General features: G+C 41.5%; 1 protein-coding gene across 3 annotated transcripts in view; it reads left to right on the top strand.

Moving 5' to 3' along the window:
* The window catches only part of kynu (kynureninase), a 176257-nt gene that overhangs the window by 153045 nt on the left and 7098 nt on the right, over positions 1 to 16114 (top strand). For 2 of the 3 annotated variants that reach the window (XM_043694093.1, XM_043694092.1), the window contains 2 exons: positions 5925 to 6010; positions 13341 to 13571. In XM_043694093.1, the coding sequence (XP_043550028.1) occupies positions 5925 to 6010; positions 13341 to 13571 (317 nt within the window). Of the gene's footprint in view, positions 1 to 5924; positions 6011 to 13340; positions 13572 to 14309; positions 14378 to 16114 lie in introns of all 3 variants that reach the window. The other variant, XM_043694094.1, reaches the window with a different exon arrangement.

Here is a 16114-nt window from a genome sequence, read left to right on the forward strand (position 1 = left end):
CTCATCTCTATCAAGCCAAGTGGCACACTTTGATCTTTGCAACCTCAGACTCACTCTATTGCTGCTACTGCACCAACCAAGATTCATGTTCAACCACTGTCATTACTGCATACAATATCTTGCTGTACTAACTCCTACTTCTTCAATTCCCTCACATCACTAGCCCTGCACAGCCTCTGCCCTGCTGCCTCAATCCCTCAGCACAATGAACCATCTTTTGACCTCGTGCATCAGCCAGCCACTTCAATCTCTCTCAATCCCTCCCTTTCTCTCAATCTAGGAGGGGATAGCCCAAAATAGGGCAGAATCCAGAATCCATGGGCTGATCCAGTGGTGCCTGACAAACAAACTGTTAACTCCTTATGAGGGTAGAATCTGGACCCTTGCAGGAAATGTCCAGGACAGCTCCTGCAGGGATGCTGAGGCATCCAGGTCCTCACAATCAGGTAAGTACCACCTGTCATTCCATTGCATCTTTCTCAGTAACCCTACAATAGTAGGATTATTCATCGTACACCACATGAACCTTTTGCTGCAACGTCCTCTCTCTCTAACATCTTGTGTGACGATGCTACCCCTTTAACAAGGTTATGTTGTCCTTGTTTTTTTTTTCAAGAGGGGTCATAAAGACAGAGGTTCAAATATGTCTGGAAATGTTTACTTGAAAGGCTTTTAAGTAATTTTTTTTAAAACTTATACAATGAAAGGGAAGTGGCCAGTTCTCCCAGTTCAGGGCATTTTCTGGTTTGGTTTGAGCAAGCAGTCTGTTTGACGCCGCTGATCAAAGAAAGCTGTTGGAGGAGAATGTTCTCTAACTCAACAGAGGTTTTCTGGCTGACTCTCTCTCTCTCTTTCTCTCTCTCTCTGACATCACTCCTGTCAGAACCTATGTTCGAATTTACCTTTTTGCCAAGGGGGTGCTTCTGGGGATGTTGCAAGTATTTGGAACAGCATCATTAAGTTACAATAGAGTGGATTAGGTTTTTAGATAAGTTACGTTACTTTATATTCTTTTTCTTTTGTCTACATGTAAATAAATTCTATTTTGTTTAAAACCAAGTGGTTTGACCATCTGCGTTGCTCCTGGAATATTCACCTTACATCTGCTTAAAACAACTAGAAAGGCTAGGGTCTGGGCTACCTTCTTCAAATGGTTTGAGGGGATATGGCCTGGTCCATAACACTTGTGAGTATGAGCAAGGTGTCCATTCTCTGGGAGAGAAATGGGCCGCTCACCCAGAAGGTTCCTTCTTGGCCTTTAACGAAGAGTGTTCAAGAGGCCTCAAAAGAAGCATCAGGAAAGCTACCTCTTGCAACCCCCCACTGATCTGCCAGTTCAGATACTGATGCTTTGATTGGAACTTCAGCCTTTGGGAAGACAAGCTGGTCAGCATTTTACTGTGACAGCTCCACAGCTGGCCAAGAAAGAAACACCTGCAGCTGCAGACCAGGCACCTGCTCAGCGCCATGCAGGATATGACCCGGTGGTGTCAGCAAACCTGCTGTGCATGCACAGGAAGGAAGTGGAGCAGCAGGCAGGAATCGGGGACACAATGATCCTCACTTCCCAGAGGGTACATCAATGTAGCTGCCCTAAGCATGCAATCGTCTTGGATAGTTTGACGGCTGCCATGGAGAGCTAGGTCCAGCACCCACAGGGTTTCCTTGCGTCAGCGTGACTCTCAATACATGTCCACACTACATGTAGGAGAAAGTGAGGACTGCAGATGCTGGAGATCAGAGCTGAAAATATGTTGCTGGAAAAGCACAGCAGGTCAGGCAGCATCCAAGGAGCAGGAGAATCGACGTTTAGGGCATGAGCCCTTCTTGAGGAATGAGGAAAGTGTGCCAAGCAGGCTAAGGTAAAAGGGAGGGAGGAGGGACTTGGGGGAGGGGCATTGGAAATGCGACAGATGGAAGGAGGTTAAGGTGAGGGTGATAGGCCGGAGTGGGGGTGGAGGCGGAGAGGTCAGGAAGAAGATTGCAAGTTAGGAAGGTGGTGCCCGAAATGTCGATTCTCCTGCTCCTTGGATGTTGCCACGCTACATGTACCCTGGATAGGTGTGAAAAGGCTGCTGTTTGTGGGAGCCAGATGAATGAGGCATACATAGCGCTTTAAGAAATGCTGACACCACTTCCCCTCATGCTAAAACAATGCTATTCTTTCTCTACCTCTACATCCAAAAGTGTTGTGTGAACAAAGTCGTCAGAGCTAATTGAAGCAGACAAGTTTACAGCATACAGGGAACCAATATGATATGATCAGCAGGGATTAGGAACCCCATAGGTTTATGTCCTTTGCACTGTATGGTGGTGTTTCCCTTTGCAGGGTCTTATATCGGTGGGTCTTGAAAGCACTCCCCACATACACAATTCAACACATTCACCCTATTCACTCCAGGGGAAATTCACAGGTACTGGCTCTGACTTCCATGTTGAAAATTATTGATATTTAACTTGTTCTTTTTGTTTGTTATGTTAGGAAACTGAATAGGAAGTTGAATTCTGCTGATCTGTATATGTATAATTTTTGAAATTCACAAGGCATCTTGTTAATCAATATTATTATGTTTTATTAATAATCTTTTGAAGTGCCTTATCATTGTTATTGCTGACTCCTCTTAGGTAAAATTAATTACTTGAGATGTATATGCCATTTGGAATTTGATTCTGATCGTTCCTGGATAGAGAAACCAAGCATCAATTATTTAGTTTTAAGCTTTATCCTTACATTGAGTGTGGTCACAGGAATCAACCCATATGGTGTTAAAAAGAAGTGTCCAACCACTAAGACAGACTTCAGGTGAAAAACTAGCTTTCTCTTTTTTCTCTTTCTTTTATCAGTTGCTTGCAGAATATTTAGTGTTGTTTAATTACACCCATTGCTTTGTGTATACATAAAGACCTCTTTTTCCAGGTAGTCTCAGTGAGACAGAGACACATAAAAGCAACAGAATGGATCTTTGCACACAAACAAGTTTTAACCTGAAAAACAGATCAGGTGCATTAGGAATACTTAACTCATGTGTTTTATTTGACACAGTCCTATTAGCTTCAACTTCAAGTGCCTTGCAAATTCCATGTTTTCCTTGCTCACCCCACCCTCCCCCAGTGAATGCTAGCTTGTTTTATGCAGTACCACTTATTAGTCATTTAAATCAGAGATAAGAAATTTTTTTGGTCATGAATCTGTGGAATTCTGTTGAGGCTGGGTTGTCAATTATATACGAAGCTGAGATAGACAAGGTTTTAATTGGCAAATAGAATCAATGGTTATGGAAGACAGGGAGGAAACACAAGTTAAGGATTGCCAGATCAGGTACAAATGGTGAACCAAACCTGATGGGCCAAATGACCTCCTTTTGCTTCTAAAACGTATGGTCTTTCTGGTCTCAGTCCTGAGTCTATTCCTCCTGTTTACCATGTTTCCAAATTGGAAAGCATTTTCCATACTATCCAAGTGTAAAGTCCAGAAGAAAAATCAGGCAGTATCTGTTACAAATGTGATCTTCTTTGTCTGAATTTTCTTACAGTTTACCTACAAAGCAATACATCATAACCGAGGCCCTATAGAAAAGAAAAATTCCTAGCTTTCATGATTTGCCTTCTCTAAATTTCTGTCTTAAACATGAAAAACCCTGAACACCCATTTAGATCAACTTGAAAAGCTATAGGCCGTTTAGCCTGGTATTATTGTTGGAAAAGTATTGGGATCAATTATCAAGGAAGTAATTGCAGAACATTGGAAAATTATGATCGAGTCAAGCAGAGTCAACACAGTTTCATTAAAGGGAAATGGCGTCTTGCTAATTCATTTGAGTTTTTTTGAGGAATCTTAACCAGAGGGGAACTGTAGATGTTTTGTTTTTGGATTTCCAGAAGATGTTTGACAAAGAACCTCAGAAGAGTTAAGACCTACAGTGTTGACTGTAGTATATTGGCATGGATAGAAAATTAGCTCATGGGCAGCAAACAGCAAGTGGGAATAAAGGGTTCTTTTTCAGATTGGCAACCTGTCAGTGTTGGCAAGTAAGAGTATAATGTGATAATGTGAAGTTGTTCATTTTGGAAGGGAGAACAAGAGAACAGAGTATTATTTAAATAGAGGAAAACTGCAGAAAGCTGCAATACAAAGGGACTTGGGGATACTTTGCATGAGATGCAGAAAGCTAACACACAGCTATAGTGGGTAATCAGGAAGGCCTCATGGAATGTTGACTGTTACTTCAAGGGAGTTGAAATGTAAGATTAGGGAAGTCCCACAACAACTGTACAAATTGCTGATGAGACCACATCTGGAGTTCTGTGAGAAGTTTTGTTTGCCGTATTTCAGAAAATATATCATGTCATTGGTGGCAGTTCAGAAAAGGTTCACTGGGATGATCCCAGGTATGGAGGGATTGGCTTATGAATGAATTTTAAACAGTTTGAGAGTTTACTGATTGGAGTTGCAAAGAATGAGCGGTCATCTCATTAAAAAATTATGATTCTTAAAAGGGTTTGACAAGATAAATGCTCAGAGGATGTTTTCCCTGATGGAGGGATCTAGGGCCAGAGGTCACGGTCTCAAAAATAAGGGATGCCAATTGAAGACCGAGACGCAAAGTAATTCTTTCTTTCAGAGAAAGTCTTTGGAATTCCTTGCTACAGAAAGCAGAGTCTTTGTGTATATTTAAAGCTGAGAGATGGATCCTTGATCAGTAGGGGAATCAACAGTTATGGGGAAAGGGCAGGAATATGAACATGAGGAATGTTGGATCAGTCATGAACCTATTGAATAGCAGAACAGGCTCAAGGGGCTGAACAGCCTCCGCCTGTTCCTATTTCTTCTGGTCTTATGGTTTCAATGGAAAAAAAAAGAAACAGATTTGCAATCCTTTTTCCATAACTCAATCCTTTGTTCTTAATATTACAGCAGGAAATCTATTTTCATGGCTATTTTCAGTGTTCAGAATTGAGGCCAGTACAGCAGCTGAGCCTTATTCCATGTGTAAAACAAATTCAACTTTCTTTATTCAATACCAGCCACATATAAAAAACAAAATACAGTTATCATTTTATGCATTACATTCACCCATCTGCTGGCTGTTTCTTCATTCCGTAAGAGCTTTACCTGCTAAGACGTAGGTATGTTGTCTAAAAACTTACTTCAGATTTCTCCACAGTGAACTGCAGCTGTCAATGATCTCTGTATTCCATTTGTTAAGATTCTGTGACATTTTTCATCACATCATCACGTTGCTAATTTGTTATGATCACTAACATTTTATATCATTTTTCTTGTAGCTAGGTCCATATTATTTCTATAAATGGGTAACTGAGCGGTATCCACATTCTGCCAGTCTGAACAACATCCATTTATCCCATTATTTTGTCCCACTGCATCAATATCTCGAACTAACATTCTCCCTTCAATTCCTTGACCTTGACTAATCCTTGTCTGAAAATCCATATAAGTTCCGTGATTTCTTGAAAAGCCAATTTCATATTGAACACAGCCTGCACTTTACAAAACCAAGCGAAATAACCCTAATTAACTTGTGCTTTTCTATCACTAATTTCAGCTATTAGTGTGTACATTGCTAATTGGCTTTTAATTTCCTTCTTCATCCTTTTCCCTTTTTGAACAAAGCAGTGAGACTTGTGATTTTCCAGTTCTTTGACACAATTTCAATTTTCAAAGATTATCAGAAAACTGTAGGCTAATAACTTTGCAATTTTCCTCACTAACTGGAAATGCCTGGACTCCTGCTCCATCCCAGGAGGACAGTCACCCATTTGACATTAGACAACATGAGTATTTGAATCACCCCTTTTCAACAGGTGTGAGGGGATTCTTAAAGTGGTATGTTGGGAAACATAACTCACCAGAAAAAGAATTAAAAAAAAAACTAAAATCTGAATGTTTCTTTCTCTCTGCTTAGATCTTGACTTAAGTTTTGGTGTGAATGGATTTCGAATCTCAAATCCACCCATCTTATTGGTTCGTTCACTACAAGCTGGCTTAGAGGCAAGTGCATTCATCTGGTTGGGAATAGTTAATTTTAAATAAAGATTCACATATTTAGGAATGATAGAGCAGGATTTGACTTTATGTTCATTATTGCCCTGCCTATTTTGGCTTAACATGAATTTATTAGAAATTTTTGCTCACCAACAGGACATAAATATGATACTGGCAAAACAAACTATTTTGACCTTTGAAAATATCAAGGCATGAATTTGACATTTTACCATTGTAGCAATTGGAACAAGGTTGGCCAGGTGGATATCATTGAGTATGTGTTCCCTGAATGTGGCTGTGAACCTGGGCCTATCAGGGAGCCCTGGCTGACAGATATAAACAGGATTTTCCTCACTCAAGGGACTGGTCTGAACCAGCTGGTCGGAGTCCATGTACTGTGCACATAAAAACAAAGGGTGACTTGGTGACGGGATGCTGGTTTCTGTGCAGTTATTTCAGTGGCAATGAGAGAAAAGGGTATGCTCCTGAAGATAATTTACTTGCAACAGTCATTTTTGAGCAGCATCATTTCTAGCAATATCGCTATCTGCCTTACTTGGATAAATAGAGGCTGAAATCAGGAAGCTGTAAAGCAAAGGAATCAATAAACAAATCTGCAGAGTGGGCAGCACCGGTCATACTGATTGTGAAACTTGAAAGGTGGTTTGCCTCTGTGGGGATTTTAATGGTAAACCACTTTCCCCAGCTGGACAAGTACCCATTCCCTGACATAGAGGACTTGTACAAACCTTGTGGTAATTGGTGGTGGTTGGTGGGGGGAGGGGGGAGCGGGGGGGAGATAGTTGCTGTTCTTCACAAAGCTGGACATGAGCCATGTGTAACTGCAGTTGTGACTAGATGAGGAGCTCCAGAAGTCTGCCATAATTAATTCAGATAAAGATTTATACCAATATACAAGACTGCCATTTGGGGTATCATCAGCCAATGCCATTTTCCAGCAGATGATGGAGAATATTATAAAAGGTCTATCCCGCATTGCCATTTATCTGGATGATGTGCTAATAATGCAGGGGATGGCATATTATTATGGGCAGCAAGATTGATTGTCCCGAACAAAGGTCACCACCAGATACTGGCTGAACTCCACCAGAGGTGAGAGTGTGGTGCTGGAAAAGCACAGCAGGTCAGGCAGCATCCGAGGAGCAGGAGAATCGATGTTTCGGGTACCAGCTCTTCATCAGGAATGGGGCTTGTGGGTGCGGGGGGCTGAGAGATAAATGGAAGTGAGGTGGGGGGGACAAGGTAGTTGGGAGTGTCATAGGTAGATGAAGGTGGTGGTAAAGGTGATAAGTCGGAGAGGAGGGTGGAGTGGTTAGGTGGGAGGGAAGATGGACAGGTAGAATAGGTTACGAGGGTGGAGCCAAGTTGGAAGGTTGGATCTAGGATAAGGTGGGGGCGGAGAAATCCACGTTGATCCTGGAGCTCCAGCAGTGTTGCTGATGTGGAGAAGACCAGAAAGGGAGGGTGAAACGGCATTAGGAACACCAATATTGGCCACATGCCTCCTCTTAGCAAGAGACACCGTTTGCTTCAGGTGACAAAGTTTGATTTTAAAACCAGAGAAATTGCCCTGCTTTGGTACAAAGCAAGGTCGACGCAAGGTCAGGTGCCATAACATACTAAGTGTGGAGAGAAGAAGTAGGCACATGGACCACATGGAAGCTACAAACTCGCAAACGGAGCAGGAGCAAAATATCTCCGGCCCCTCAGAAAAGCTGGAAAGGCTGTCAGGAACCATGAGCTCTGCCCTTCTGTCTTGCATTGAGGAAAGCTCAGAGTCTGAAATGGATGCAGCGAGGTCACAGCCTTGATATTGTTATCACCTGAAGAAGAGGGAGAATTTCTTCTGAGAGACTCTGGCTGCAGGAGAAGGGCTCTCTGGCCCCCTTTATGCCACCCGTGTCTAAGTTAGAATCATTTAAATCAGACCTGGTGCAAAAACATCCCTGGAGAAGCTACAAGAAAAAGAACAGGCCTATATCCCTGGACTTAGGCAGGCAGTTGGATGAGGTTGGCCAGGTGGCTCTCACTGAATATGAGGTCCCTGATTTGGGCTGTTACCCTGGGCTAACAGATATAAACAGGTGCCTCAAGCATTCTCCTCACTTTAGGGTCTGGCTCTGAGTTAGCTGGTCAGAGTTCAAATACTGTGCACACATAAGGCACAGTGGTCAGCACTGCTGCCTCACAGCGCCAGAGACTGGGTTCAATTCCCACCTCAGGCAACTGTCTGTGTGGAGTTTGCACATTCTTCCCGTGTCTGCGTGGGTTTGTTCCGGTTTCCTCCCCTGTCCAAAAATGTGCAGGTTAGGTAAAATGGCCATGCTAAATTGTCTGTAGTGTTAGGTGAAGGGGTAAATGTATGGGTGGGTTGCTCTTGGGTGGGTTGGTGTGGACTTGTTGGGCCGAAGGGCCTGTTTCCACACTGTAGGTAATCTAATCTAATCTAAATAAAGGCTAACCTGATGACAGAATACTGGCCTCCGTGCAGTTATTCAAACCATGAACTATTTTCTTTCATCATTAAATTGTCAAAGACAACCTGAAAAAAAATCAGTTTATGAAGTACCTCTTCACAATCATCATGTTTCCTAACATGCTTTATTCTGAGAGATGTTATTACACATCACTGGAGCAGGTGGGACCTGAACCCAGGCCTCTTGGCTCAAAGGTAGCACTGTGTCACAAAGCCTTGACGTTAGTACTGTAGGATGTAGCTAATTCGCATTTAGCAAACATGATAATGACCAGGTAATTGGAAGAATAAATTTTGGCCACAACGTCAGGGATAACACTTCCTTGCTCTTTTTCAAAATGGAATGTTTTAAGGTGATGGAATCTTGCTTTGAAATCTTACATAAATAATGGGACTTTCGACAATATGATACTCCTGCAGTAAGGAAGCAAAATATTAACCTTGACTTCTATACTCAAATGGAGGTATAGAACTTGAACCCATAGATTGAGACAGAACACTGCCATCAACAGATCCAACAGCAGTGCTAACAAAACTGTAATGTTCTGCCTAATGTGTTATTAGCAAATTCAAACTTTACTACTGCTTTATTTATGTTCTATTTATTGTGTTGGCTGTCACTGGTATTAGTCATGCCACTGTTAGCACTGCTGAATGTGATGTTCAGCCCTGGGATGGAAATGGCAACTTAACGTAGAGCGTTTGGTAAGATATGGCAAAAAACCTCACTCAGTCTCATGGCAAAAATCACTGCACCAAAATGGATACAAATTAGATTCCCTACAGCACGAGAACAGGTCCTTCGGCCCAACCAGTCCACACAACCCTCTAAAGAGTAACCCACCCAGACCCATTTCCCTCTGACTAATGCACCTAGCACTATGGGCAATTCACCTGGCCTGCACATCTTTGGATTGTGGGAGGAAACTGGAGCACACAAAGGAAACCCACACAGACACAGGGAGAATGTGCAAACTCCACACAGACAGTTGCCTGAGGCTGGAGCTGAATCTGGGACCCTGGTGCTGTGAGGCAGCAGTGCTAACCACTGAGCCACATTCTGGATGCATCCACCAGCGGGAATATCCTCTTGCACCTCTTATCCACCTAACTCACCCTTCGGTGACATGGTGCCTCTCCCTTGATTTGATTGAGAACTGCCGACAACCATGATCAACATTCTGACTTTGTGCCCATGTTCAATGATAAGTCAAGTCAGAAATTATTTCAGCCTCGTAGTTCTGGGTGAAGGCACAAAGTAAGGCAAAGCTGGAATGCTGTGGGCATCCAGGTGGGTAAAGGTGAATGAGTGCAAGTGAATAGCCCTCTGATGTGCTTTGCTTGGATCGATGAGTTGAGTGCCTGCCCCTCCACACAAGGTTTTCAGCATCAGTGTTCCAATGCTAGTTCCAATGCACCCTGAAGTGCAACTTTAAAATGCAAAACTATCTCATAAGAAGATCAAAGATGTGCCATGATGGTCCTCAGAGACTGACTAGTATCAGATGGTAGCTTCCATGGATATGGGGTACATACAGCTGGCGGGCTAGAGCATACCCTGAGATGTCATTGCCCAATCTCCAAGATAGCAGTCCGGAAGAGTAAGCAACGAGCTGAAGTCCCTAGGTATCTGCTCTTACTTTCATGTTGGAAATTATCAACATCTATTTTCCTCATGGTGGAATTTCCTCAAATAGGATGCTGCATATTAATGAGGTGAATTTTACAGTTAACCAAGTTAAAAAATCAACATTAATCTCTGTCAATAGGCATCCAAACACTGCCAATCGATAATTTCATATTGATGCAATAAACACCGTTTGAAAAAGGAATTAATTACTCCTGATATTGAAGGAGGCCTTGCCCTCATTCGCCTGCAATTCTCCCAGATTCCTCGTTATAGCCCACATAAGGCCCTCTACTTAATTTCACCCTTTGTTCCCAATTATATATTTGGGAAGCATTGCAAATTGTACATTTTATCCCCCTAATAAGGTAAAAAAAATTAAGAGAAACATGACATGATTAGTTGTGCTTTTGCACTCAGCCCACATTGTGGCCACAGGGTGACCAACTGAACAACTGATCCTCATGTGTTTCTGGCCATTTGTCGGAGTTAGAGTGTTAACTTGTCACCTTCATTCAAACTCATGAACTCCTCAAGTGAAAAATCCTTCTCCTACTCCATAACCCCAAATTTCTGTCAGTCTGTTAAATACTAGCATTTTCAATCCAACCTTCACCAGAATAGACAAATGTTTTGTCTTGTCTGAGTCTTGGTATCATTACAGTCACCGCTTGTTTTACAAAGAAAAGTTTTGATTGCTTTATAAAAGAGCTTTAGTGATGCTTCTCTTGAGCCTAATGCAATACAATTGGCAATCATGATCTCAAAGAATTTGAGACAACAATTATATTGTCCAAGGACATATTCATTAGAGTAACACAGCTGAAAGAGCTGTATCTTGAAGATTTTCTAATCAACCTGTTCAGAAATGCTATCACAAAGCAGATAGGAATTGAACCCCTGTCTTATGATTCAAAGGTACAGACTCTACTACTGTGCCACAAGAATCCTTGCTGTGTCATAGAAACTCCATTAAATAATTTGGATCAGGCAGTATGTTATCTGGCTCAGTTTGAAATCCTGTTAAGTCCACAGAGGAGAAAGCTAAGGTACAAATTTTGTGCTCATGCCAACAACTGCTACTTCAACATAAAAGGTGTAAAAAGTGAATAATTAAATTAATTAAAAATGAGCTGAATATATTTGTTCCTCGTCAAGAATTGCTTTAATGTTTGCTTCAGATTTTCCTTTAGAGCAGACTGTTCTCCAGGGCAAATAGAACACTCATATCAGTAATCTGGAACTCAAAAAATAGCAGTTTCTATTAGTAGTGTAATTTAATGTATGCATTTGGAAGGTAGCTGATTTTTGACAGGTAATCTATCAAAATAGCTGGTAGGCAACAATTACCATTTTGTCATACTAGTCCTTTTAAGTAAACTATAAATTCAATCTGCATAGCTAATGCAGAAATTATACATCACTTAAAACATTTACATTTATCTGAATTTCAAATAGAATGCTCCATTTATCCAAGGGTCATTGTGTTGAAGGTTAGGGAAGTTGAAGGAGCATTTAATCTTTTCTCTTCCAGAGAAGATTTAGCAATTCTCAGCCCATTTCCTGGATGCTGATTGTCCTTCAAATCCTCCAATATTGTAGGTAGGCAGCCATAAGACCATAAGAAAGAGGAACAGGAGTAGGCCATCCAGCCTCTTGAACCTGTTCTACCATTAAAGGGATCATAGCTGACCCATGTGCATGTTCTCATCCAGAAGTTTACTAGAAGATAAGACATACATGCAAGTTAGGCCATTCAGCCCATCGTATCTGCTCTGCCATTGATCATGACTGATATGTTTCTCAACTCCATTCTTTTCCCCTTTCCTGTAACTACTCAATAGCCCATCTATCTCTATCTTAAAGACACTCAATTAAAGTCCCTTCACTCTAAGGCTGTGTCCTTCTCTGTGTCCACTCCAACCAGGCCTCTCAGTATTCTGTAATTTTCAATCAGATTCCCCCCTCATCCTTCTAAATTCCATTGAATACAAACCCAGAGTCCTCAACCATTCCTCATTTGACATGACTTTCATTCCAAGGAGCATTCTTGCAAACCTCTTCTGGAACCCCTCCAATACCAGCACATTCTTCCTTAGACACTTGGCCCCAAATTGCTCACAATATTCTAAATGTGGTCTGACCAGAGTCTTATACATCAAGATTAGAGTGGTGCTGGAAAAGAACAGCAGGACATTCCTGATGAAGGGCTCCTGCCCGAAACATCCATTTTCCTGCTCCTCGGATGCTGCCTGACCTGCTGTGCTTTTCCAGTACCACTCTAATCAGTACTACTCTGATCTCCAGCATCTGCAGTCCTCACTTTCGCCAGAGTTTTAAACATCCCTATTCTTGCCTTCAAGCCCTCTTGAAAGGAATGCTAACATTGCATGCCTTCCTAATTTCCAACTGAACCCGAGCGTTAAGAGAATCCTTTACTAAGTCTCCTATGTCCCTTTGTGCTTCAGTTTTCCGAAGCCTTTCCCCATTTAGAAAATAGTGTATTCTTCTATTCTTCCTACCAAAGTGCATTACCTCACTCTTTCCCATATTGTATTGAATCTGCCACTTCTAAGCCCAAACTGCCAGCCTGTCCAAGTTCTACTCATTATATTGAATATGTTGATCCCAATGAGATTGGGAAGACTATCAAGAATATTCAAGGCTGCAGGAAATTCTTGGCAGGATCTGTTCTCACCTTTAGAATGCCTCTGTGTTTTATTCACTGTGTGCAAGAAACACAACGGGTAAGTGGAATTGAGTAACTAATCAGTCATGATGTCACTGAATGGCAAATCCAAAAAGCTGCCTTGTTTTGTTCTGCTTCTTTGTAACTGGGAGAGATTTGAGATCTTCAAGCATTTCATTAACATTCAGTGCATCCTCTCTAAATCTGAACTATTTCTTCACAGTTTAAGTATTACAGTTAGGAATAATTTACTCATGGTCTGAATGTAAAGATGGAATGCAGAACAAAATTGGTGTATCAGAGTTGAATGAGATTTTATTTTCTAAGTTGAAAGTTACAGTTTGTTTCTCTTACAATTATTACACTGCAACAAAACAAAGAAAATTTATCATTTTTTATATTTTTACATGGACAAAATTAATGTTTAATCCAAAAGTGTTGTATGGTTATATTACTGTAAAATATGATGTATTTAATGTGTGTCTTTGGCAAATATATTTGTGATTAATTCCATTTATTTCAGATCTTCAATCAAACTGACATGAAAGCTCTGCGGAGAAAATCTGTTTTACTTACTGGTTACTTGGAGTGCCTGATCAAACATTACTTTTCAAAGGTTCCAGATAATCCACAGAAACCATATGTCACTATCATTTCTCCCTCTGATAGTGAAGAACGAGGCTGCCAACTCTCATTGGTTTTTTCAAGATCTACCAAGTCAATTCTCGTGGAATTGATGAAAAGAGGAGTTACTGTAAGTAAAATTTTGGCATTTGTTGTTTACTGCTGTTAGCAACTCAGGCTTATCATAGATACACTCTCAAATACAATAGTAACTTCAGTTGTCTACTTATTTTGCAGTTGAACTTTATTTCGTAATGTCTACTTGTGTACATCCACAATGTGGGAATGTAAGAAGGGCATTCTTACATGATTTGGATCAGATACTTAGGTCATTCAGACATATGGGAATAAAATTTCATGGGCTCTGACTTTCATCTGCAGAGATCAACTAAAGACCAACGTCTGCTGATTCCAAATGAACTGAGAAGCAGATAGTTTTATACACCCACCTCATCTACATGATTGCAGAATGTATCTGAGTGGCTCCCATGCTGCTTCCTTCTTCTTAGCACTGCTAACACCGCCTCTGCTCAACTGGAGAGCCAAGTGGCATTGTACAGAATCCACATGATATAAAAGGCCTGCACTTCTGAAAGGCAGGCTGTTTCTCTCAAAGGGAAGCTGCAATGTCTAATATTGGTGGCATTTGGCTGATAGAAATTTGTTTTCAAACTTTTGCATCTTCTCTCTGATGGAAGGGAGTATAACCGGGTTGGGAGTATAACCGGGTTGGGAGGGGCCTTTGATTATGTTGGTTGCTTTCCCAAGGCAGCAGGAAGTGTAGAAGGAGACAAAGGAAGGAACTTTGGTTTGTGTGTTGGACTGGACTGTGTTCACAACTCTCTGTAATTTCTTGTGGTCTTAGCAGACCGGTTGCCATTCCAAGCTGTGATACATCTGAATATGAAGCCTTCTGTGGTGCATCTACAAAACTTGGTAAGAATCCATGTTGATATGCTGAATTTCCTTAGCCTTCTGAGGAAATAGAGGTGTTGATGTGCTTTCTTGACTGTCGTGTTAATGTGGATAGACCAGGATAGATTATTGGTGATAATTACTTTTTGGAATTCGAAACTCTTCACCTCAGCACCAGCGATATAGACAGGGGACTGCCTTTCACCTTCCTTAAGTCAATGATTAACTTCTTTGTTTTGCTGATATTAAGGGAGAGATTGTTGTCTTTACACCATGCCACTAAGCTATCTAACTCTTTTTGTACTCTGTCTCGTTGGTTTCTGAGATCCGATCCACTATGGTGGTGTCATCAACAAATTTGCAAATGGAGTTAGGACTTAATTTGTCCACATAGTCATGAGCGTATAAGGAGTATAGTAAATGGCTGAGTATGTAGTCTTCCAGGGTGCCGGTGTTGAGGATTATTATGGAGGAGGTTTTGTCACCTATCCTAGCTGATTACTGTCTATGGGTCAGGAAGTCGAGGATCCAGTTGCAGAGAGTCCCAGGTCTCAGAGTTTGGAGGTACATTTGGTTGGAATTATGGTGTTGAAGACGGAGCTAAAGTCAATAAATAGGAGTCTGATGTAAGTGTCCATGTTATACAAATGTTCCAGGTATGAATGTCAGGCCAGGGAGAAGGTTTCTGTCATGGACCTGCTGTGATGTAGGTGAATTTTAGTGGATCAAGGCAATCTAGGAGGCTGGAGTTGATGTGTGTTATTACTAACTTCAAAAGCACTTCATAATGATGGCTGTCAGAACCACGGGATGGTAGTTATTAAGGGGCCTTCCCTGATTTTTCTTTGTCATGGGACTATTGAGGTCTTCTTGAAGCAGGTGAGAACCCCTCACATCAAAAGTAAGGAGAAGTTAAGGATGCCTACAGATACTCCCACCAGCTGGTTCGTGCAGGATCTAAGTGCCCGGCTGGGGACTCCAGCTGGGCCAGTCGCCTTCCATGGATTTACTCTCAAGAATGCTATCCTGACATCTGTGGTGGTGACTATAGGTACAGGTCCACCCATGCTGATAGGGCAGGTGACATCGTTTCACTGATCTTCTGTTTAAAACGAGCACAGAATGCATTGAGCTTACTGAGGAGGGATTCATTGTTGTCAGCCATTCTTCTCAACTTCGCTTTATAACCTGTGATATTGTATAAGCTTTGCCGCAGTCAACGAGTGCTCATGTTGTTAGTTTGGAACTCTAGTTTCATCTGGTATTGTCTTTTGGCGTCCTTTCAAGATGTTTCGTGCTGAGGACCTGGTAACAGTCCAAAAGAAGTCTGAAGATATCAGTGGGTAATTGAGTTCAATGGATGCATTGTTGCACGTCATATCCAACTTGCTAACACCACAGTCTATTAAGCGGTATCCCTATTGTTTATTCATCAGCATTCTCTGATTTCAATTCTTATGCTTAACATCAAATACTCTTGTTCACCATCACACACAATGCCAGTGCTTTCACACAGTGGGTAGTGGTAATGTCACTGGAGTAGTAATCCAGATTAACATCCCAGATTAATGCTCTGGGGATATGGATTCAACTCCCAATATGGCAGAGTTTGAAACGTGGATTCAATAAATGTTTGGAATAAAAGACCAGCAACGACAACCATGTAATCACTGTCAATTTTCATCGATGCCATCGAACTATTATATACAGTATTTATCAGATTAAGGAAGGATGTAAATGCATGGGAAGCAGTTCAGG

Source organism: Chiloscyllium plagiosum, chromosome 7 (assembly GCF_004010195.1).
Source record: "Chiloscyllium plagiosum isolate BGI_BamShark_2017 chromosome 7, ASM401019v2, whole genome shotgun sequence".
Classification (NCBI taxonomy): domain Eukaryota; kingdom Metazoa; phylum Chordata; class Chondrichthyes; order Orectolobiformes; family Hemiscylliidae; genus Chiloscyllium; species Chiloscyllium plagiosum.